The sequence below is a fragment of the Simochromis diagramma genome, unplaced genomic scaffold (assembly GCF_900408965.1).
Source record: "Simochromis diagramma unplaced genomic scaffold, fSimDia1.1 OVJJ01000603.1, whole genome shotgun sequence".
NCBI classification, from domain to species: Eukaryota; Metazoa; Chordata; class Actinopteri; order Cichliformes; family Cichlidae; genus Simochromis; species Simochromis diagramma.
This window is the reverse complement of record NW_024387414.1, coordinates 2886804-2910872: the sequence shown is the minus strand read 5'-3', so window position 1 is coordinate 2910872 and position 24069 is coordinate 2886804. Positions and strand designations below refer to the sequence as shown.

The window sequence follows — 24069 nt, the reverse complement described above, 5'->3', positions numbered from 1 at the left end:
ACGTGAGCTTTGGAGTCGAACACGTACGACAGGCAGGAACAGACACGAATATTCTGTGAGTCGTTTGATTCAGAAACAGTGATAATCTGTGCAGAGATTCCTGTCTGTTCTTGTGTTCACCATCCAACCTGATGTAACAACAGACTACAGCAGAGGGAATCCACAACAAACAGACACTGAGCGCAAGTTACGGACGCTTAAAGGTGTGATGAGATTACTCGGGGAAATGCAGAGATACTCACACAGGCATCCTGCTGGAGGTTTTGTAAGAACTGCTTTGCCGGCAGCAGGAAGTGGAGGAGGTAGCGGAGGCCGTCTCCTCTGTAACAGCGCTCCACACCGCTGAGGACCTGACAGAGGACAGTTGGGGATGTGGCTTGGAAGGGTGGGTAGAGGGCTGCCAGAGCCGACTGGATGCACCGGTCCAAAGATTCAGAGTCCTGCAAAGAGTAAGAGACGTTTTACTTCAAAGGTAATTTATTTCAGCTGGCAAATCTAAGAGCTCTTCTACACTTCAACAGATGCCACAAATGAGATTTTCACATTTTCAGATCCAAAAATCAGACACACTTACAGAACAACCTTTAAACACACAAGGTTTCAATCTTCTTTAATGTGAGCTTCAGACGACACGATAACATCTCAACTGTGGATTGAAGTTGAGAGCTGGTAACAAATTGTCATCACCATCTGAATTTTATGCCTCTGTGCTTATCAAACAATCAATGCTGGCATGTTTTGCAATCTCCACCTTTCAGAAAAACAGCAATGTCAAACTCACTTGTCAAACTCACTACCCTGCGTTAAGAGACGGATAATAAAACAGTTGCGCTGACGCTGAAAACAATGTGCAGGCCTAATTCTTTCCAAGTTTACTTTTACTGTGCGCTGTACAGTACAGTATCTGATGCAGACTGACTGTTTTGTTTATTTGTTAGTTTAAGGAAGTCCTCTCTGGCTCCTCTGTCCTGATTTTATCATGCTGCTGATAAAAGACGTCTCTCAACCAAATCGCTCTATAATGAGCCGCTCAGACCAACAAAAGGTGCTTTCATGGTATTAAAGAATAATCAGTTTCAGCTCATGTGGCCTTAATGCTGGGCTGTGTGTCACAATCAGCAGTCGAACAGCCCAAACTGCAGAGGATACAGGAGAGAACATGTGAGTGTGTGTCTGCAGAACATCCAGCTGTTGTCTTTAAAAACGCCACGCCTCTGCATCACATTCCAGAACAGACAACAGCTCCTCTGTTCCCATCTGTTCAGAATGATCAAAGGGACTGATCGGATCTCCTCTGAGACCACAGCAGCTTCCTCTCCCGCTATGACCACACGTCATGTGAGTGTGCTGCACCTCCACGGTCAGCTGTCGTGTTTCCGTAAAGCTGCTCTCACACTCATGTGCTTCCAATTGACACATTTGATTAATGTTTAAGGCCAAGCACAGAAGGCAGGCCCTGGAGGTGTGGCTGGGAGGCCCTGTCTGCAGCGGTAACTGGATCCACTGGTCTGGAAGTAGCGGCGACTGGTCAGGTAAAAATATCCGCACCCCGTCTGGCTCCAGACAGCCCTCTGAGGTGCGTGCGTGTGTGTCCATGCCTCCTCTTCCTCCTCTTTAATTCAACATGTTTAACATTCCAGGCAGAAGCACACTGACTGGCAGCTCCACCCTCAGCGTCGGCTTCACTCATACAGACAAATAAACTCAGTTTTCCTCCTTTTCCTGTCGTTAACGATCCAGGAGCAGCAGGTCGCCGCTGTGCAGCACCTGAGAAGCACCTGCAGCTACAAACCAGCAAGGAAGCGATAAGAAAATCTAATTTTCAACCAACTCTTCACCGTGAAGAGGAAGTAACACAACAGAAACCATTAAAGATCTGCAGTGGACAGTTATCAGCATTCAGTTTTAAATATTAAAAAAGAAAACCCTTTTCATATTTTCCTGTGTTTTTAGCACCGCCAGGAAGGACGTTTCTATGGAAATAAAGGTGACGCTAACACAGCTCAACACACCAACACACCAGGGTAAAGTGTGGTGGGATGGAGTGCCAAGCCAAAAAAATAAAGGAAAAAGAGGTTTTGGCATGAGTTGAATGAAACCTGCCACGGCCTCTCTTTTTTTTTCTTCTTTTAATAGTTTCATGTCAAATGTCTTGCTTTCATAGTCGCTGGAAACCAGGATTGCAACCAAGATTACATTTTGATGAATTGCACAACTATACAGAACTATGCACAGCGTCACTGGAGAGTGGTTTGGGGTGGAGCGCGTTCTTGAATGAACAGTGTAATAGTTCCAGATAGCTGAAATGCCCATCCCTGATAATTAACTGTATTTATAATGAAGTTAAAAACAGGTTTACCAAGTGCTTTACAGCTATACATCCAAGCAAAGTTAAACAAACGCAGCACATTATAAAACAGAAAATACAGAAACTCAGTAATCGAGACCGATACATAACTTGTCGTAAAATACATAAAAAGCTGTTTTATAAGCTTTAAAAGTGGATACGAGGGCAGCTCGTGTGATTATCAGCTGAAGCTTGAAGTGGAGTCTGTCTGTCGCCTGGCCTTCGGGACCAAAGGCAACAGCTGGTCCGAGTCTACAAGGAGGCATGCGAGTTTAATATAAGACTGGGGTTGGGCAACTAATTTTAATGTCATGAGCGATTTTGGCATCCGATGGTTATGAAAACAAGATAATTGCTACAAAAGCTCTCTCTCTCTCTCTCTCTGGTTTATTTTTGGCATTTTAAGTCTTTATTTGACAGCATTGTGTAGCGAGAGGAAGATACAGAGAGGGGGGGAGGGGCAGCCCGGAGCTGCCCAAGTCCAGTCCAAACCCACGTCCAAAACCATCCTCGCCTCCATCCATCCTTATCCTGTCTGCTATGGCAGCAGCAGGCTGAGCAGGACGTTCCAGATATCTCCTCCCAATAATGTTTTCCAGTTCTTCCCAGGGCATCCAAGTTGCTCCCAGACTAGACAAGATATATAATCTCTCATGAATTGAAGGTCAATCCCAGTTGTTTACTCCCAGTTGGGGTTGTTTGGAAAATTTAAGACTGAGCTCAGTTTGGCTGCTTTTGTCCACCACAGCTCACGAGCACAGTTGAAGGCCGGAACAAAGATCAACTGGCTCCACTTTCTCTTCTCCCACAACAGTCTGGTACAATGCCTCATGCTACCTCTACTTACCCATGTCATGCTCCACCATCTCTAGAGATATCTGCACTCCCTTGGTTGGTGCAGCAACGTTCCTCGATTCCCAGAAGGAGCAATCCACCATTTTCCAAGAGAGAAATGTGGCCTCTGACTGAGAGGTGCTGACCCTTATAGCAGTCACTTCTCACTTTGCTACAAACCGCCACATTGCAAGATCAAAGTCACATCCTGATGAACACGTCTTTCATTCACATTTCACTTAAAGTTCTAAATGCTTCGTGTAAAACCCGTTCTTAAGTGAAAGCTGCTTCTTGTTTAAGTTTGTGAATACTCAGATTCAAGTACTGACCCAAATAAGCGCATGACTCCTGCTGTAATCAAGCAGTTTTAACATAAATCAGTTGAGATCATCTCTGGTAGCAGTGCAGGGAGGGGGAAAATGGGAGACATGCTCGCCGTTCTCAGCTGCACACTTCGGCACATTCTGTTGATGATTTCTGGGACCGTTACAGAAATCCAGATCACTACAGATAACAGCATGACAGAGTTTGTGCATCATCCATGGTCTCTGTGATAAAGGACGTCTTCAGTGTGTCTTCATACTAAACTGATACCATCAGTCACACCGAGTTGCGAAAGAAAAAAATAGTATATTTCATCACTGCATTTCATCAACCTTCATTTGTCCTCCAGAGGGCAGAAATCACGAGGCAGGTGCCTTCAGGCGCCAGCATTAAACGACTGGAGGCTTACAGGTGACAGTTGTTTAAGTCACAAAAGCTTATGTCATGATTTTTAATGCACCAGCATCTTTTTCTATTGAATGTAAGCACAACATCAGCAATGAACTCAAGTCCAAGTTCAGTTTAAAGACAACCAGTGTTGACTAAATCATGGATATAATCCTGACAACATAGGATATTCCTAATTTGCTAATAAATTCATAATAGTTTAATCAGAAAGATGTAAAAACTACAAATATGACAGAATGTATAACTGAGTGACTCTGTTTGTGTTTTCTTTTTCACAGTGCAGACAGATGGTGATGTAAGACAGCACCACGATCAACATCAGTCTTATTTATCTGCTGTATGAGTCTCAGATGCAGAGATTACGTCACTGCATCACAGCAAATAAATAAATAAATAAAAAAAATTTAAAAAAAAATTGAACATTATTTTTTCTGTTTTTCTAAGCAGCTTCTTTAGCGTTTAAATTCTCCTTATTTGACTTTGTCCTGACTGTAAAGTTTGACGCTTCTGTTTATCGGCCGTATTCAAAGCGCCCACAGACCTGTTGAACTGACCCTGCGGTGATGTCACTAACAGTTTCCCTCTGTTTCCAGTTGTGTCGTCCTGCTCAGCCAGCGTTCCCCTTCAGCCTCGGCTGAATATTCTGGATGTGAATCAGGCGACAACTGGCAGCCAAATGCAACACTGAGGCCAATATTAGCAGCAGGATATCAGATGACAGCTGGCGCAGGGGGACAGGGGACCAGGGGGGGGGATTTTTGTGCTGCTGAAAAGCACCGCGGCAGGTTGTGGACGATCATGAGTTTAAAGTGCTGATGCAAACAGAGACCGATCGTAAACACAGCGGCGCTCCAAAAGTTACAACCGGAGTGAAAATAAATGGGCACTGATGGACGTCTCTGCTGACGTGACACTGACACAAAGCTGGCAGCTTCATCAACGACAGAAATTTACAGATTCATCGCTGCACCGCCAAACTTCAGATCGTTTTGTAAACCGTGGACAGTTCGTATTTACTGCATTCATATCTTATACTGTCTATGGCCTACAAGTAAGAAAGCACTGTGAAAATACAGCATGCATATGTAAGAGCTATTTGAAAATGTGAAATATAGACATTCTTAACTCATCATAATAAGGCCAGTATGTTAACGTATGTTTAGATCATCTTCTCTGAGGTGCGATGAGCTAATGGTCTCTCCTTTTCTGCATTAGGACTCTTAATATGCATTAATACGCGTTTCAAGAACCAGAAAACCTCAGTGACACAGTCCAGGAGGAGTAAACCCATTAAACATACTTCACATCTTTTATGTTGCTGATATAAACTGTAAACCTACTCTGTTGTGTAACGGCATGAAAAGACTGTAGGAATCACGATGTATATAAAAGCGAGGATTACAGTATTAAGACTGCAGCTCAGGCTTGCTTTGAGAGGGTGAGGAGGATGATGGGAGGGGGCCGCATCAAAGCAGGCTGAGAGAGGTTCCCATGGGAGAAAGAGAGAGGCCACCCACTCTGAATAATAACTTCATTATCCTCAACACACCAGAGTCCTGTGATAAAAACACTGCTTTTACTTTCATTCAGATTTACAGAGTTTCAGTCAGTTCGGCCTCTAATCCGGAGCGCAGCAACAGAAGAGTCTCACTCCTGAGATCACTTCACAACGTAAACACACCAATTAGGAGGAGGTCAGAGGTCAAACCAGTGGGTTTAAGCTCCTTCCTGTGTTGCGCCTCAGGCTGAGCAGTGATATGGATTCAGTGTCAGTGCGAAGAAACAGAAAAACAAGCAGAAATATTGGAGGTCAAAGCCTAAAATAATTGGGCCGACGTGGGACTGAAAGTGAAATCTGGAGTTTAAGACAAGATTTAAACAAATCGTTTGCCGTCTGACTCACGAGCTCCAGGTGTGTAGGAACAGTGGAGAGATCAAACAGGCAAAGTAAACAGAGATAACTCTGTTACTGAGCTTACTGTACTGAGATTATTTTGGTATTGTGAACCGGAACGGGAGGGACCAGACAAACCTGATCAGCATACCTCATGCGTTTCACCACCCCTTTGGATAACACCACGCTACGAAGACAGAGGACAGTGTGTCTGTACAACAGAGACCACGACCAGCTGGAACTGGAGTCCAAAGCTGGTCGCATGAAGAAAAACCACAGGAGCTCTATTACTGCAGATATAGGAACTGAAGGAAAGACATCAACTACCAGGTGTCATTTTACTGACAACAGCCAATCGCTGGGCTTCACGTTCTTTATAGAGCACACTATAAGTCACTATAAATAACCCACTGTCAATGGCAACAGCATGTAAGCAAGCCAGTAAACATAAACCTGCAGGCAATATGTGGACCAATAAGGAATATTTACACTTAACCAATCATGTGATGCCCCCTCAAGTTTAACAGCTTGTTAGTGACCAAACAGAGTAAGGGAAAAACGATGAGTGGATAGTCTGGTGACCTGTTCAGAGCATGCCCTGCCTCTCACAGTGTGACAGCCCTGAACATATGGCAACAATGGCTGGATGGATAAATATCACACCTACATTATTGTATGCTTAATGTTAAGCAGCTATCTGCAACCAGATGGTCCACGGTTGTTGGGAAATGCCAAAAATCTGTTATTCTCGGTCTGATCTCTTGTTAACAGTATTAGAGTGATATCTCTGATACAAGTAGTGGAAATTAGCTTTCTCCGAAAGGTGGATGGGCTCTGCCTTAGCGATCGGGTGAGCAGTTCAGTCATTCGGGAGGCGTTCAGGGAAGGGCCACCACTCCTCCACATCAAAAGGAGAGGACTAAGCCCGTCACCTCCTGGGTAAGGTGTTCCGGCCAGGCATGTGCTGCCAGTAGGAAGCCCCGGAGTGAAACCAAGGCAATTTGGAGAGCTAACATTTATAGGCTGGCCTCGGAAAGGCTCAACGTTATCGTTAGAAGGAGATGGCGAGATGGAAGTCTGGGCTTCCCTACTGCCCCCACGACCTGACTTTAGATAAGAGGAAGAACATGGCGGGATGATTTATTGTTTTAGATTTGAACTTTTATTGAAATGGTTGGCATGAACTTTTGAACAGCCTGCATCATTCTCAGTGCACAGCACAAAGCACCATACTTTTCCGTCCCAATGTTTTAGTTTTTCAGATGTTAATTAAACACATTTTAATAATACGTCAACATCTTTTGTTGTAACATGTTTTCAAATCATTTTTAACATTTACGACTGCTCGTCATCTGTCTGGACTATAATGTTGATAATGCACAATGTGAGGTGCCGCAGTTAAGCAGCATGATTCATTATCGAAAAATGCGTTAAATATAGGGCTGCCACAAACGATTATTTTGATAGTCGACTAGTCACCGATTATTGTTGCGATTAGTTGACTAATCAGATCATCATCCATTGGACGTACAACTGGCTTATTGCACCAGCAGCATCTGCTCTTATATAACTATCATTAGCTTACAGCTTTAAGTGTTTAAGGTATGTTTCTAATTACTGGTTGCTGTGAGACTTTTTTCTGTAGCTACTTCATACTATATTTAAAATGTCCATTCAACCATCACGTTATGCTTTGCTCTCATTCTTCAGATGTTACTCTTTCAGTTTCACTGTTGCTGTCGGTACTTGGTGCCATTTTTAAATGAGCATGTGGATGGAAGAGAAAAGGGCTCCTGTTTAATAATCAGGATGGAGCCTCTGAGATAAACTAATGTAATATCTCAGGTTCAGCTGGTTTTATGAATAGTTAGTGGCAGCCCGTGTCTCCCCTGAGGGTCATGATTCATCCTTCCAACTGTTCGGCTGACTGCTCAGCGGCAAACCAGTTCCTGTTGGGTGTGGAGGAGGAGGAGTCAGCGGCGTGCTGAAACTGTTCACATGTTTAAACAGCCCAGCCACAAAAGGGGGGTCACGGTTCCACAAAGCAGAGGTCATGACTGTTTTAGTTACCAATCATGGTAACATGGCATGGGGAGGGAGGAGCTATATAGGCGAGGGACCCACAGGACATATGACCTTTTAACCCCCCCCGTTCCAGAGAAGTGAACAGTGACAGGCCAGGCCAGCTGTCAGCTAAAGGAAAAGTAGAGATTTCTGACGGCACCGACCAATTCAACCAGTGACGGAGACGCGCTCAATCCAGATACTGAAAAAGCTGTACCTCATACCAGGCTCAGTCTGTCCAATCAAAGCAGTGATTGAGTAAAACACCCGATTAAGAAAACTGACCTCAAAGGTTTCTTTAACGCTAGAGATTTTCCCCTTTCTCCCACATTTCCTTGCAGGGAAAAGCCTGATATGCACTTCTATTGGTCAAAGTCAGCCACATGTGAGGGGCGCAGAAAGGGAACATTGTGATGTTGATATATAAGAAAGCACGAGGTCTCTTAAGTCCTGCTTGCATCAAACAACGTTTTGTGCCACAATAATAAAGTCTATGAAACGATAATAAAAGGATGAAGTGATGTGCGCAGAGGGAAGTAATTATTTAATCCCTGTTGAATTTGTGAGTTTGCTCACTTACAAACTGAGTGAAGGTAACAACTGTTGCTCTCATTTTTTGGACATGGAACAAATAAAATGACCGTCAGTTGCCCTTAGTCTGGAGTATGGCTGGGCTATATCATACCGTTCACGGTAATACTGTTATAACGTTAGGCAACGATAAGAAAATGAAATATCGCGATAGAATATGGGTAAAACGCGCATGCGCGGTGCCTTTGTTTTCATACGCACATGGCGGAAAAAGCATGGCGGTGACGCAGAATGAGAAGGGCGAAAGTGGACGGTTGTGTGAAACGGATGAACCAGAACTGGTTTGTAAAAATGCTGCAACTTCAGTGGTGTGGAACTGGTTTGGCGTTCGTCCGTCAGATATGCACCAAAGCACTATTTTTGGTAGCGCATGCTAGCGGGCCGTCGTTATTACCGTGTTTTTCAGAAAATAAGGCACACTTAAAATCAATCCTTTGATTTTCTGAAAAAATCGACAGTGCCCCTTCCCGTGTGCGTTATGTATGAACTCTGGTTGTGCTTACTGACCTCGAATCTTACGTGGTACACAGCGCTCAGAAATCTGTCAAAACTGTACGTGCTGGCCTCCTTCACTGCATGCAAACAACACTCTGCACATAAAATAAAAAGATCCATATTCTTATATCTGCAGCTGTATTTGCACAAGACCACAGTTCAACAACAGCCTCATGCCACTCACATATTTATATCCATTTGATGTGGCTCCCTTACTCAGGACGAACACTAAGAAACCTTCAGTGCAGATGGTTTCTGCAGAAACACACAGCCAACAGTTGATCACAACAAAAACACCCACACCACAGACACACACACGTCTGGCAGTTCATGTTGCCGATTGTGGCTGGGAGATAAAAATCAGATGCTATTTTCCTTCTCCTCTGTTGCGCTGCTGCGATGCGGCTAACCACAGGCGGCCCACCCTGATACAAAACACGCTGCTTTTGAAATCAGTGACTATCCTTAACAGAAAAACACCTCGACACGGTAAACTAGACAGATGTTTGATTGTCCCACAGGGATGTGCAGCCTCTGTCACTGTGGCTCCACATCCCTCATCACAGCACAGCGTCAGAGGTCTGTGAAGCCTTTTCAACAGCTTCATGTTATCTGATGACCTCTGGTGAAATGTGGAAATTACAAATGCAGACAACCTCTGTTTCCTTAACGATTACAAATCTAACAGGGCCTGCGGGTCACACAAGTCCCGTGTGAAAATAATAAAGCACGTCTGCATCGGGAAGCTCCACGGTGTCGTTTTTCATCTCCTGCTCCATTCATCAATATTTCCTTTAACCACAAACTGCCTTTTTATCATTCAGAGACTTGTTTCTGTTTGCTGTGACCTGTTGCAGCTTGTTTAAAGAAGAAGACAATTAAAGTCTCCCCTGCCTGATTGTATCAGACAGATGAGACTTTAATTGTCTAATCTGCAAATGATGAGCAAGAATGAACAGAATGAGCATGCCTTTATTCTGAAAATCCCAGCTGTAAACTCATGAGAGGAAAACATGACAGATGAGACGACGTACCAGGCAGCGATCCACAGATAATAGGAAAGGAATGCTACAGATGCACATCCACAATCACACACAGAGGAAATCAAAGCCCTCAGCCTCAGGCTGAGTCTGCTCAGGTATTCAAAGTCGCCATCTAATTGGTAAAATCCCACTTGGTTACCACAGGTGAATATTTTAATCAACAGTGACTATTTGAATTATTTGATGGGATTTTCTGACAAATATAATAAGGCTTGCTGTGTGGTGCAGACAGTCCAAGAAGTCAGGTTTAATTCTTCAGAGGAAGTTCCAAAAGCCGATCGAGGCCTACTGCTGCTGCCGGAGTCCGAAATGACTCAAAGTGGGAAGGCATCAGGAAGTTAACAGGAGGCAACAAGGGCCAAGAAAGCTGGTAATCAGCTACTGAAAAAGCAAATGCAGATCTGCCAGGTCGTCCACAGCACTCCAATCAAACTGGCATCAAAACAAAGCTTACTCCTAAGCACCGACAGCCAATGAGAGTCCCTCACACCGACATCACAAGCTGAAACTTCTCTCACCACCTGTTAGCACTGCAAACAGATCTCACACCTGGGAAGAAGTTTTCCAGTTGGTCTGTTTCCAGTGACCTGGAACTCTGTTTTTACCTTCCATGCACTCAAAAAGCACGAAAGGTAAAAACACAAACGGAAATGCTGTTATGCAAGTGGATATGGGACCACCAGCCTAGAGTTTAACTCATACGCTCTGGACACCATTCAGGAAGGCTCAGTTTCAACATTTTGATCTCAATGGAGGAAAAAATAAAACTGGAGAACCGATACCAAGTCATGGAACCAAGCTGATTCTACTGCATGCCTTAGATTATCAGTTCTGTCAGCACTGGCAAGTTTTGTTTACTTTCCTCCACAGTTGTGCATTGCAAAATAATGATGTCATGAGCATATGCATTCATAGTTAAGCCTACCTGGTAATCCGTTTCCTCGCTGCCTTCAGACAGAGAATAATACACCTGCACTGACACTTTAAACCTGCACAGGGCTACTTTTTACCCATAGAAAATTCATTAGAAAAATCAATTACAGGATTGTGGTATCAATAAAATCTCATCAATCTTCTTTCTTGTGATTGTAGCACAAAGGAAGAGAAAAGAAGAAGAGGAAGACCTCAGGTTGTTCTCTGATGAAGCTGCAACTTAAAACTGACAGTCACAATCTGCCACAATAATAATAGCATAAAATGTCACAACAAAGTGACCGTGATGATCTCTCAGGTCAGACGCTGTCAGATTCATGGGAGGCAAACATGTCTGAAAGGGCCTTGAAATGAAATGCAGATTATCAGGAAATGTCTTCAGTTTGACTCTTCAGAACTAAAAGTGTGTTTGTATTGTAGTATACATTATTTAACTAGAGAAGAAGAAACAAAACTCAGACTAACAAAGCCTGAGCAACAACAAAACTAAACTGGAAGCAGCAAAGACGTGATATAAAATCAGCGAGGTCCTCGGCTTCAAAGCAAACACTCCTTTCACTTTGCTTTCACACTGCCTGTGGTCTTTGTTTCTGCCTCCTGTGGAGTGTTTTCACAGGAGTTCACACCTTCATGAGGCCAGGCAGCAGCTGAGCCACCATCCATCCCACATGAACACAAACCTTTCTCAAACCTGAAGGGGAACAAAAACGTCTCGGCGTCCGGCGCCACAGCGCTCAGACCGATAGCGTAGAGCAGTGACCTTGACACACAGAGTTTCTAAAACATGAGATTAGATTTGCAAGTTTCTCACAGCGAAGAGCTGACAGGCTGCTCAATAAGCTGAGCTCAGCTGGCTGAGTGGGGAGGACAAAAAGCCCAACTTCAAGGCCCTTTATAGGGGAAAGAGGTAATGGCCGGTCCCTGTGGGACACGATTTGATTTAAGAGCCGAGCTAAACTCAGACCATTGAGAGGCTCAGAGGGGCTGCAGGGGTACTCGACGGGAGAAAGTCTAAAGCAAGAAACATCTTCTCCTCAAGAGGAGAAAATCAAAAAGCCAGAAAAACAGTGAGCTGTCCCAAGTACCTACACACAGTCAGAGCGAAATATTTCAGTTCATCTTCAAACTCAGCCTGAGGTGACTTTTAACAACAGAAGCTGGTCTAGGATCTGGTGTGGACAACCGCATGAAACCTCATGGTTCATCTGTGTATCACATTACAAAACCCCAGTATCCCACATCAAAGGTGTTCCTCATGTTTGCTTCACATGCTAATTATTACTGCAGCAAACTGAGCCAAAACTGAAGCTCAACCTGCAGCATGATGAACACTGCTGCACCCTTAAACCCCAAACTACAGACAGGACATGAAGGAAGTCCGTCTGCAGGATGGGGCGGCTTACGTTCAAGTGGCAGCAGGTAGGACTGTAAACAGAAACAATGCAGATTAATTGAAAGCCTCTCTCTGATGCGCCGACAATATGTTTTCCCCTCAAACGACCTTCAGTGAATTCTGAATGTGTTTCAATTCCAGTGCAGAGAAGCAGCAGATTTCTGAACTCCATTAATCTGCTACTGCAGATTTCTGCAGGTGCTTCCACCATCTTTGACTTTGTTAACTCAAAGATGCCTGCAACAAGCTGCCAACAGTTCTTCATAACACATTGACCCAAAACAGTTTCAGCCACATCTGTCCATCTTAAAGACAAATTATCACCTAGTCATAATTCTGTCACCTCAAAGGTAAAAAGTCACCTAACAAGTCCACAGATACCTAATCTGAGTGGATTTAACCTGATATAACAGAGAAGAAACATATTAACAAACAAAAAAACAACACAAAAGGTTTTTTTTTCTTTTGTAAATAACTTCACTGAACACAAGAATCCTCGACAAACCAGCTGGTTTAAATAAAGTCATGTAAGGAGTGGGTCCAGGACAGCCGTGAGACGTTTGCGCTCAGCATTAAAGCTGCAGCTACTGTAAATACCACCATAAACGCCTTCATGTGGGCTGTTTAAAGTTGCCCAGTTACAGACCAGAAAAGCAGTCATGCTCACTTTATCGCCTTCTGTTTACATTAAATTGGCGGAGGACTCAACTGATGCACCGATTGTAACTCCAACTCCTACGTTTACCTCTGTGCATGCTGCAGACTCATCTCTGCCTCAGCACTGTTATTCATCATTATACATACATAACATTATTATGACTGATTACATCTGTAATGCAGTTGAAGTCTGATTACACCAGTCTGACATTTATAAAAACAGGTTGTAAAAAGTCATTAAAAAGAAGTTTAAAAAGTTTGATACTTGATAAAGATTATCAAGTATCAAACATACATTCAATTTACCATTTAATTTTTTCTTAAAAGAAATTCCAACACATAGGATCCATATGAAACTTGTAAAAAAATGTGCTGCTTCACATCCTCGTTCCTCTTGTGTTTCTGGGCACAAGCTTCTTCCCACCTTTAACATTTAACCTTTCCCCACTGAAAAAACCTTCCCCTATATTTCCCGCTGAAATCAATACATCACAAAACTAAAAGCCATGTAAAAAAAAAACAAACAAAAAAAAAAAAAAACCACCCACGATCATTCATATGTGGTAGCGAATATGAGAGCAGACACAGGCCTAGAATCACCAGCTGCAGTCCAAAGTGGTGGAGTTGGAGTCTGTCAGGATGATCAGCATCCTCTCTGGGCAGCTGAATGATATCATGAGCTGCCACGACAGCAACCTGCCACAGAGCCTTTAGAGAAAATGCACGACAGGAAAAAGCTGGGACCGGCTGCTCAGCTGTGACTGAACTTTTTAATCAAGTGTTGTTTGGATCCTGCATGATGAATGAAGATAATAAGATGAAGACAAAAATGCTAAAACAAGTAGGGAATTATAGTGCAGTGGACCACCCATGTAAAGTTTGTAAGTGGAAAACAATGAAATGGATCTAATATCCCACATGAGGGACCCTGAAGCTCTCTGCATGTGTGGCAGGATTCACCTCACACTGAAGTAGGTCAGAGAAGTTATTGGCCTGGGGGGGAATCTTATTTTATGGGTGTTATATTCAGGTAGCGTGTTTTTCGGTGGAGGGGTGTTTTCCCAGACGGAGCTGAGGGTGAAGGGAGGGGGAAGAGGCTTCATGTTTCAGGCAGGCTGGGGCAGGAAGATGACAGGGTGCTGAGGTACGGTGAGGACCTGCAGGAACACTGGCTCTTTGTGCTGCCTCCTCTGAAGCGCATCGCCGCCGCGGGTCCATCCCAACAACGCAGCACTCAACACCGCGGACGACGACCACTTCCTATCGCTGACGAGTCCCAAGAGATAAAAACATTTCCGGCTGAGCTGCAGCCTGCAGGTTCAAAGGCTGAGCTTTTCTCCTCTGACATCTGACCCGAGAGGCAGCGTGAAAAACAGCTTCCATCAGGCGGTGAAGTGAAGCCCACTGGGTCAGTGTGTTAAATCCAATACGCAAGATGAGCAGCCCGCTCATGGAAACCTCTTCCATCAAATCCTGTTTACTGGAAGCGGATTTCTTTAACCGTTTTAAGAAGTATTACCAAATCTCATGTCATGAAATCTTTTTCTTTTTTTTTTTTTTTTTTTTAAAAATCACCCAAACTAATTATCTTGAATTACACTGAGGCTTATCTGTGACATGTTTGTTGTAAGAATGTCAACGATCCATGACCACACCTTGTTTTCTGTCTGTAACCTCCATCAGTGCGAGTCCATTATCTGAGTGCCTCAAACATTCCTGCAGAGCTTCAAGGCTCTGTAAATCAGAGGCGTTTGGGCTTGTCGAGGGTCTGCTGGGTAAAAAGACGGTGTCGCAGGAAGAGCCTGAACACGTCCGCTGATCTTTATATCTCAATTTAACCCGTGTGAGCTCCAAGGCATCAATGACGAGGAGTAACCCTAACCCCACTGTTTGAGAAAAACAAAAAGGCTTTTGGGGAAAAACTGAAATAATTTTTAGTGTGTGTGTTAACGGGAACTTTTTCTTTTTTTGCCCCAAATGCTGGGTTGGTTTTCGGGGTTTGGATCAGGGGGTACTGGGACCTCACCTTAAATCCAGTTAAATGAACACAGCTTATTCCACAGTTGCTCTGAGGAAAAGAGTACATTTATCTCTATCCTAACATCACGTGCAGACCGGCAGAGGTTATGTCAGGCTGTGTGTTGCTTCTGGCACTGTCAGAGCAGCAGTTTGTCAGATGAAAGCTGTGATGTGCTGAGATTAAATGTTTTTATCTTACAGAATAAAAATAATCAATGCAGGAATGTGTTGAATAATGTTAGGCGTTTCTGCTTATTTAATAGGCTGTTTATGGAGATGATGATAAGTGCGCATCACCAAAATCTCAAACACTGATTCGCATCACAGCATAGTGCCATTTGGGTCATCCCAGCAGGGGGTTGATCTGCTAATCACAGAGAGAGGACTGCAGGCCAGGGAGAAAGCAAACTGCTATAAACCCGGTTAGAAACGGGTCATTCATGAGGGACGTTACAGACCAGTATGATGAAACATGATGGCATAACATCACAGTCTGAGTCAGCTGCTGGGGTGAGGACAACTTCAGTTCAGAGACAGGAACACGGAGCAAAACATCTGGAAAACTGACCAAAGATGGCTGTGCTGCGACTGTAGTGTAATTGAAGTGTTTTCTGAGTGATTTTCTGCTTTAAAAACAGTTGAGCAGGACAACCTCCTGTCTGGTGGACTCCTGGTTCTAACTCCTGCAGACCCTTTATGGTTCTCCAACATGCCTGAGCACGTGTTCTTCAGCCTCGCAATATTTCACCTTTGTATCAAACACACCCAATCACACTCCTCCATGGCAACAACATTTCATCTCTGCTCAGGTGTGTGTGTGTGATTCAGCCTCCAAAGTGTGACTCACTGAAACAACAGCCACACACTTATTTATCTCCATTGTTACCAAGTTGCACTGTGGCAATCGCAGCAGACTGGACATGAGATCCAGGGCCTTATTTTCAAGCCTTCTGGTCATGAAGAGTGACCAATCAGGGCTTTTACTGGATTAAAATGGACCTTTGAAGGGTGACTTATTACGACTGGTCCACATACAGCCAAGGCTGTGTCACATTACCTCACAGAAATCTGTGTATTTTTAGATATTTCATTTAAAATATATATAATATATTATTTTTATCCTCGGGTAAAATAGTAGGAAAAGGGGCAAAACCTCCAGCGGGAGCCAACATTTCTGAAGTCTAACAATGAAGCACTGAAAGCCCGCAAAGCATTTCAGTCCATAATAAATCACGATCATTAATTTTGAGTTAATCCAAGCTTCGACAGATGACATTTTACTCAGCAGCTTCTCCTCTAAGACTTACAAACCACAAACAAATCCCAGTGAACCTGATATAAAGCCACTGAATTATAATGTGATTGGAGGAGGAACCCTGCATTCATGCAGACAAGCTTTTAACACCTTTTTTAAACACCACTTCATTTACTTCACTGCTGCAGGAAAGCAGGAAGCTCTTAACTCCCTGAAAGAAAGGACCTCTTTAACGTGAAAGTCTTCAGGTTTTGATAAACTAAACTTTTTTACCCTCTGACTTTTGTTCCAGGTATTTTGTTCAGGCAAAGCGATCTGTTTATTACACTTTAATAAAACTGGAAAAACAGGAATGTTGTACAATTTTCTGGCCAGCAGTGAGAAACCTCACAGTGTACAGTGTAATAAGAGCTCACGGGAAAGACAGAGATATCTGTGGCAAACAGTTTTGTGTTGTTACACTTCTGGGTACTGCAGGGAGGGACGCTGCTGTGGCTCTTTGGGAACAAACTGAAGGTCAAACCAACACTGTGAACTTTCACTAAAACTTTGTCTCGCCTTCTTCTGAGTGTGATAAAATGTGCTCCTCGGGTCTGATGTTAGTTAATGAGCCCAGAGTGAACTAAACTACAAAAACACTACAGGTACAAATTTAAGTGTTCTACCATAAAATAAATGATAACCACTCTCTTCTGTTCACCCCCATATTAAAGCCATCTTTACACACAGGCTACAACGTTTCTATAGCATGACACAAACAGGCAGGCAGTTAAATCCATTACGAGGCAGAGATGTTTTTGTGCCATTGCCATCCTGATGTTAGGTGTGACACTAGCTGTGACAAATGAGAGGTAGACAGTGAAGCCGCATGCTTACTGGCTAACGTGTGACTAAGCACCACCTGGATAATCCTCCTTCCTAACTGTGAAGGGGCTTCCACACAGGAAGTGAGTCACTCGTAGTGAGTCACTTTGCAGCTCATTCTTTGTTGCTAGCAAGATATTCCTGCAATTTATCTAATCACTTTGTGTTGTGTGGATTGATGGATCGATAGAGCTTGATATAATCTTCATAGCAATGATGAAAATGTATTTTATTTCAAATAATATAATATAATGCATGCATAATGCAAATAAAATTGGTCCTAGCATAGAACCCTGTGGAACTCCATAATTATTCTTGTGTGTGAGGAGAGGAGGACAGCAATAATAAAACTACAAATCTACTAACAGCTCAGTAAGAAAACCAAACTAGGTTTAAAGCCTATAAGGAAATCCTGAGAGGTGACGCACTGACCACAGGACCAAAACAAACAACAGATTTCAGGAGGAGCTGAGGGACAAAACAGGAGTACAATCCAAACCAGCATCATGACAGCCCACAACATCTAAATGCATTAAACATCACCACATTTTACATTTAACCCCAGGTTTCTCTGAAGGCTAGAGAAAAGCCCTCACGTGGTTGCAGCTCTTCATTAAAGACACACAAAGGTCCTGGTATACATAATTTTGGGGGGGTTGTTTGTTTTTTTATGGAAACCTTCAACCACAAACTGACACTTAAAAACTTTAAAATAAAGATCTGAGAGTTTGGAAAAACACAAGAGGGTGAAGACAGGGACTCCAACTAAATGTGCATACAAAAAAGCTCTTACTGCTGCTTTTATTTACTGCACTTTAGCTGTCTTTGTGAACTGTTACATACTCGTTTTATTGCATTTGTTTTGCTTTTTCAATCATGGACATTTTAAACTGCTGAACCAACAGATGATTCTGCTTTTCTCTGTTTTGCTGTGAGTCTGAACTCAGAACTCAAGAGGTTTGAATTTAGAGGTTTATTTCAGCTGAACACAGACTCTGCTCCAAACCACACACACACAAACACACTCACACACAGTCACTGCAAGGACTTTTTAACTGGCTGAACACACACACACACACACACACACACACACACACACACACACTTGAGGACAAATGTTTCAGAATACACCTTGATGGAAACCCAACACCCCTGTCCCCCCCAAACAAACCTCGCTCAACACACACACACACACACACACACACACACACACACACACCATGTGCTGCAGACTGCTGTTGGATGTTGGAGACTGAGTGTGTGATCTTACCATGTTTGCAGTGTGCTGTCAGTCGCTGTGTATTCCAGTTTAAGACCATTTTAGCTCCTCTCTTCCTGTCTTTCCGTCTGTCTGTCTGTCTGTGTGCCGTGTGTCTCGCCTCCGGTGAGGTCTGATTCACTGCAACTCTCAGTCTAGCCTCTCACATGTTAAGCCCCACCCACCAGCTGCCAATCATGCATCTCTGGATCCTCCCCCTGCCCTCCTCACCTCACCTCTCCTCTCTGTCACTCTCTGCTGGCAGAACTTAAGGTACATCAACAAGATTCAAGTTACAAATACTGCAAATAAATAATTTAAATACCAAACAAAGTTAATCCAGTTTCATCACAACCTGCAGAATAAAACCCAGGAAAACCCAACAAGGAGCGGGGGAGGACGGATCCTCTGTCAGGGGAAATCTTGATAGCTCCGGTATGAGCAGGTTTGTTTTTCTGTATTGTGTTCCTGAGACTTAAAACAGTTTGATTCAAAGAAGCAGTTCTAAACCAATTCCAGCTCATTTTAACTTCCCACACAGTAAAACATGATTTTTAGTGCTGTGTCAATGTGACTTGGACCTTCCTCAGAATGTGACAGGCCTGTTTTCCAGTATTACCAGCTATAAACACAGCACACCGATGAGACAGTGATAACTGTAACACAATATACCAAGCTAACTTTATCTCTTTTAATTTCTTTAGAGTGGACGTGTGTCGTTTTTTTCCACTTTAAAACTCTGATAATACAAACAGACGCAGTTTGTTCTAAAGTCTTCTCTTCGTTCTGTATCAGGAAAACGTTGGTGTTGTTTATCAGCCCCAACTCCATTATGATCAGTTCGGTTTTACTGATAATGGCAGAAACCTAACCTTCAGCCTTTATGTATCATTTTACTTCGCACTGAAGAATGATACTGACATTCCTAAGCTGGGCTCTGTATTTGTATTCAGTTACTTGTTTGTCCTGATTTGTCCTTATTTTTGTCTCGTGTCTCTTCATGTTCTGTCCTTGAGGCAAAAAAAAAATAAAAAAAAATAAAAATTAAAAGGACCTCTTTGTTAAATAAAATTTTAAAAAAGGTCAATTTTGTTGTGAACAGACATGAAGCAAAGCCCCTGTGAAAAGACTTTCCACTTGTAGCCTTTTGAGCAAAGCCTTTCCCCAGCAAAGAATAGTCACCCACATCTTATTAAAAAGACTCAGTTTGGTTAATTACTGCATTACTCTAATCACATTACATTTTCCACTCGTGCACTAAAGTAACAAAAGTTACCTATTCAGACACACATTAAGGATGCACTGGGATAACCAGGAGTTCAGCATCTTGCGGCACAGACCGGAGGAAGTGTGGATCAAACTTTCCGACTAACAGACGTCCAACAGCCGCCCCTAAGCTTACAGCACAGTTCCCAGGTGGTCTATGAGCGAGTGCTAAACAGGCAACATCCCACTTTGGTTCCAAGATCAGATAAGATCGAGTGTGCTCAGGGTGCCCGAAATTATATTCACATGTTGAATACAGTAAGCCAAGACGGACAATATGCACACTCATTTTCTCAGACGTCGTAGAACGTTTGAGTAACAATGCAAAGAATTTCAGTTACACACACACACACACACACACACACACACACACACACACGAAAAGATTTGTTTTAGTTCCACCAGCAGGTCAAAGTGTCCACAATGAAAACAACAGACATGCTATTTGTTTTCATGTAAACCCAGAGAAAATGTGTCCAAGAACACGGACGATCAATGAATGCTCTGAAATATTCGGCTGATTTATCAGTCCTGTGATTAATCCTTTTGCTCTCCAGTCTCCTCAAATTTTGGGATGTCTAGTGTTTCTGACAAGTATTCACTGAAATCAGGTATAAAACAGCTGCAGATGAGTCCATCGGCTGACTCCAAGCAGTAACCGAGGGACGCTTGCATCAAAGTCCTGAAGGACCGTTTTTGGCTCCTGCTGCCACCGAGGCTGAATGTGGTCACTGTTAAAAACATCTGCCTTGTGAATGCACAGTAATGGCTGAACTGAAGGGCACTAGAGGCCTCTGCTGAATCCATTACTGCCCTAACAAGTCCCACATGTGACGCCACACTGCTAACAGTTTGCCGGCTGGGAACAAAGACCCATACAGAACTGTACTGACTCCCACAGCCTCCAGTCTGAAACAAGTTGATGGTCACAGCTGGAGACAAACAGCTGCTGCTATCATCACAGCGGAGAGACCTCTGAGTTTGGGGTCGGGGGTCAGAGATAATGTATGGCAGTGGGCTAGTGAGATGCTGAAATGGGCCAATGCCTGAAGCAGAGTTCCTGCTGATATAGGTCACCTGATGACAGCTCAGACTGGACCAGAAACCAGCTGATGGTGACAGCGATGAAGGCTTTTCCCAAAGTTCTCAAAGCTCGAGAAGATTAATGAGAGTCATTTTTGCAGTTTCTAAGATGTTAAAGTGACTAAGCCGGTCATGAATGTCACACGATTCAGTTTGATAGTCAGAGAAAATGGAAACACAAAGCCTAAAGCCTGTTTTTAGTGCCTGATATTAGACTCCTGCACAGTGCTCAAACTGTTCACTGAAGCTGGACTCCACAGAGAAGCTGATGCACCACTGAGACCAGCATAGGGTCGAGGGGTTTGTGCTGGTTTCCAGGGTGCTGCTGGGAGTCTGTCTGTGGTTTCCAGGAGCTGCAGAGAAAAACTGCTTTCAGAGTGTCCGTGTGTAGAAAACAGAGACAAACTGGCAAGGTCACAATGGCTGAGGCTCTGAAAGGATGACATGGAGTCCCCCCACCACCAACACTACTACCCGGACGTTTATGATGGGAACACTGGGGACTCTGCCAGGGTCTCCTCGAATTCCCAGCTCTCCCTTCAAATTAGAATTGTGGCGATTGAAGATCTGCTTGTGTCATTCATCATGTATAATCGCAGGCAAATGAAAAACAAAACACAGATGCCAGAGCAGAACCAGCAACGGGCTTTATTTTTAACCTTTCAGTAAAAGAAAAAGTCATCCTTTACTTTGAGGTAACTTTTAAATAATTTGATCCAATCAGAGAACGGTACCCACCTGTTTGTTCTGAGCAGCATTTCCCTACATACAGACTTTACTTGCTCGCTCTTATTTTGAAAGTTGGTAACCAGCCAGCCCTACCCTTTCCAGTGTTTCCCACCAGCAGGCTGATCAGGTTACTGTTGTGACAGTCTGATATCATTCAGCTGCTCTCCAGAAGATTTTGCTTTACTCGTAGATTAAAAGAGTGCAGCTGGAGACCATAGTTCAGGTTCGGTCTACTCCTACTTAACCTCCAGAGAACAGGTTCGCCTGCTGAGCAGAATACAGTCTACCATCACTACATGGATCTGGAGTCCATCCATGAACTGACTGAAGAAGCAGTTGAATAGTTATTGTGTGCATATGATTTATTTACACATAAATACACTACAAAAGTTTCCTGTTGACTAATATACTACTCATTTAAACTGGAGAGAAAAGGAAGAAAGAGAAAACAGTTAAAACTGAAGGACAAGGTTTACCACCACAAACTATTTCTGCAGGAAACACCAGATCATAACATATCCGAAAGGTGCGCAGGTGGAGGATACAAGCATCCATGCTCTATTAGCCCCACCTTTTTTATAACTGATGAGGGATTTAGGCAGGTCTCACACATATCCCGTTTCCCTGTGTCTTGGAGGAGTATTGCTCAGTTATCTGCTAACAACACAGATCAGGAGACGTGTCAGGATCTGGGGGGCTCCTCTTCTAAACAAATGCCTGAGGGGGGAACAAAACCCCCTCTCAGCCCCTGTTACATAAATGTTCCTGCAGCTTCACTTGTTCTCTCATGTCTGAATAAATGCAGGAACTTCTTTTATGTGAAAGTCCTGGCGGCGATGTGACCCGTAATGTTTCTGCTGCAGCACACAGAGACAGTCAGCGTGAGTCATTCACAGCACAGCAGGCCCCTGTTTAGCAGCTCTGACAGCCCCTCTTATGACCAGAGGCCAAATATCACCAAGTGCCGTGTCTCTACCTAAAATGAACATGAATGTAATCGACACCTGGGTTTTACCAGCAAGTGAGAACAAACGGTTAGGAGACTATAAGAAGGAAAATCTGTGAAAGATTTAAATTTGGGAGGGACCACTTTTAAAAACCGGCACACGGTCCACAGTAGGGCTGCGACGATTAGTCGACTAGTCACGATTACGTCGACTATCAAAATCGTCGACGACTGATTTAATAGTCGACGCGTCGTTTGAAGCTTTGTAAGATCACAAAAGACGCAGGAATAAGTAGCAGGATTTAAGAGTGTAATAACGGACTGAAACAGAAGATGGCAGCACTGCATGTACAAGGATGCCAGCTGCCGTTAAACCCCGAAGAAGAAGAAGCAGCTGTGTCCCAGAATTCATAGCGCAGCCCAGTTCAGTTTCCAACAATGGCGGCAGCTAGTTGGTTTTAATATTACTCTTATTATTCTTTCTGGGTCACAAAATAAACGTTTAACATATTTCCAAGCGAGAATGTAGCTGTGTAAACCTCAAATATCGGCTCAGTTTATCAAGACACCACATATTTTCAAAAGCGCTACGACGTTTTCGGAGACGTCTGTTACCCACTGGCTCGATAGCTAGCCGGGGGCAAGGCTCACTAGAGCCGTGAGAACACCGGACTCCCGGCAAATCGTTTTCAAACCCACCGCTGTCTTTCGCTACTCAGGTTAAACATGATATATAAGTCACTTAGATAACTTAACAATGTTATTGTTTGGCTTTTTTTGTATTTTATTTGTTCCTGAGTAAATCGGTTTGGCTGAGATTAAAGTTATAGTTTTTACACAGCTGAATAAACATCAAGCAGACAGCTGATTATCAGAAGTGTGAGATGCTAGAGAATATACTCCGGTGTCCTGTTATATTTTAGATAGCAAGGAGTTTATTAAACTTCACCGAAACAATCTGCAAATTTCATTTAAATTTAATAAACTATCATCTTGTCTTTATTTTCAGTTAGCACAGACCTTAAACACTTAAAGCTGTAAGATAATGATAGTTATATAAGAGCAGATGCTGCTGGTGCAATAAGCTGTACGTTTTATGTCCAATGGATGATGATCTGACTAGTCGACTATCAAAATAATCGTTTGCGGCAGCCCTAGTCCACAGGAACACTTTCACTGAGTCTCAATGGTGTGGTGCTCGTTCAACTTGATATTTTTATTGTCAGGGAATGGGTGAAGAGGCAGGGAAGCAAACAGGATAAATAGGAAGTCTGTGTATCTGGTTAACTGTTAAATGTTGTCTCTCTGTTAACTCGGGATGTTAAAGTCCACGAGGACAGCCTGACCTTGAAGGTCAAATTCATGGTGCATAACCTGATGAATGGGGGGGGGGGGGGGGGGGAGAGAGAGAGACCATTGTTCTCCCTCAGGCCTGGAAATCTGTGGACTCGTAAAATGAAAACTGCTGCCATAGCTGGAAACGCAGTTTTCATAGCCAGAAATGTCCTTCACAGGACATCAGAGTCAGTTTGAAACTGAAACTTAGTGTCTCTGAATGTGTTTGAGGGGAAACAGCAGAGCAACAGCAGCCACGGTGGAAGCCTTCTAAATGACACCTGAGAAGACTATCATGATCAGACAAATTTTAAGATAAAGTGAGGTTTTA

The 24069-nt window shown here is 43.4% G+C and overlaps 1 protein-coding gene and 1 long non-coding RNA gene across 10 annotated transcripts in view; one reads left to right on the top strand and one right to left on the bottom strand.

The window, feature by feature from the left end:
• Window positions 1-24069, bottom strand: part of plekhg4 (pleckstrin homology domain containing, family G (with RhoGef domain) member 4) — a 64761-nt gene that overhangs the window by 23122 nt on the left and 17570 nt on the right. For 4 of the 9 annotated variants that reach the window (XM_040011463.1, XM_040011461.1, XM_040011466.1 and 1 more), the window contains exons 1-2: window positions 8970-13183; window positions 243-440 (exon numbers count right to left, since the gene is read on the bottom strand). In XM_040011463.1, coding sequence (XP_039867397.1) covers window positions 243-440; window positions 8970-9077 — 306 coding nt within the window. In that variant the 5' untranslated portion in view covers window positions 9078-13183. Of the gene's footprint in view, window positions 1-242; window positions 441-8969; window positions 13184-18391; window positions 18538-24069 lie in introns of those variants that run through there. The other 5 variants (XM_040011465.1, XM_040011464.1, XM_040011469.1 and 2 more) reach the window with 3 other exon arrangements.
• LOC120721267 lies at window positions 439-5319 on the top strand. Its single transcript, XR_005693146.1, has 2 exons — window positions 439-1338; window positions 1436-5319. It is a non-coding gene; the product is annotated as an uncharacterized LOC120721267 (long non-coding RNA).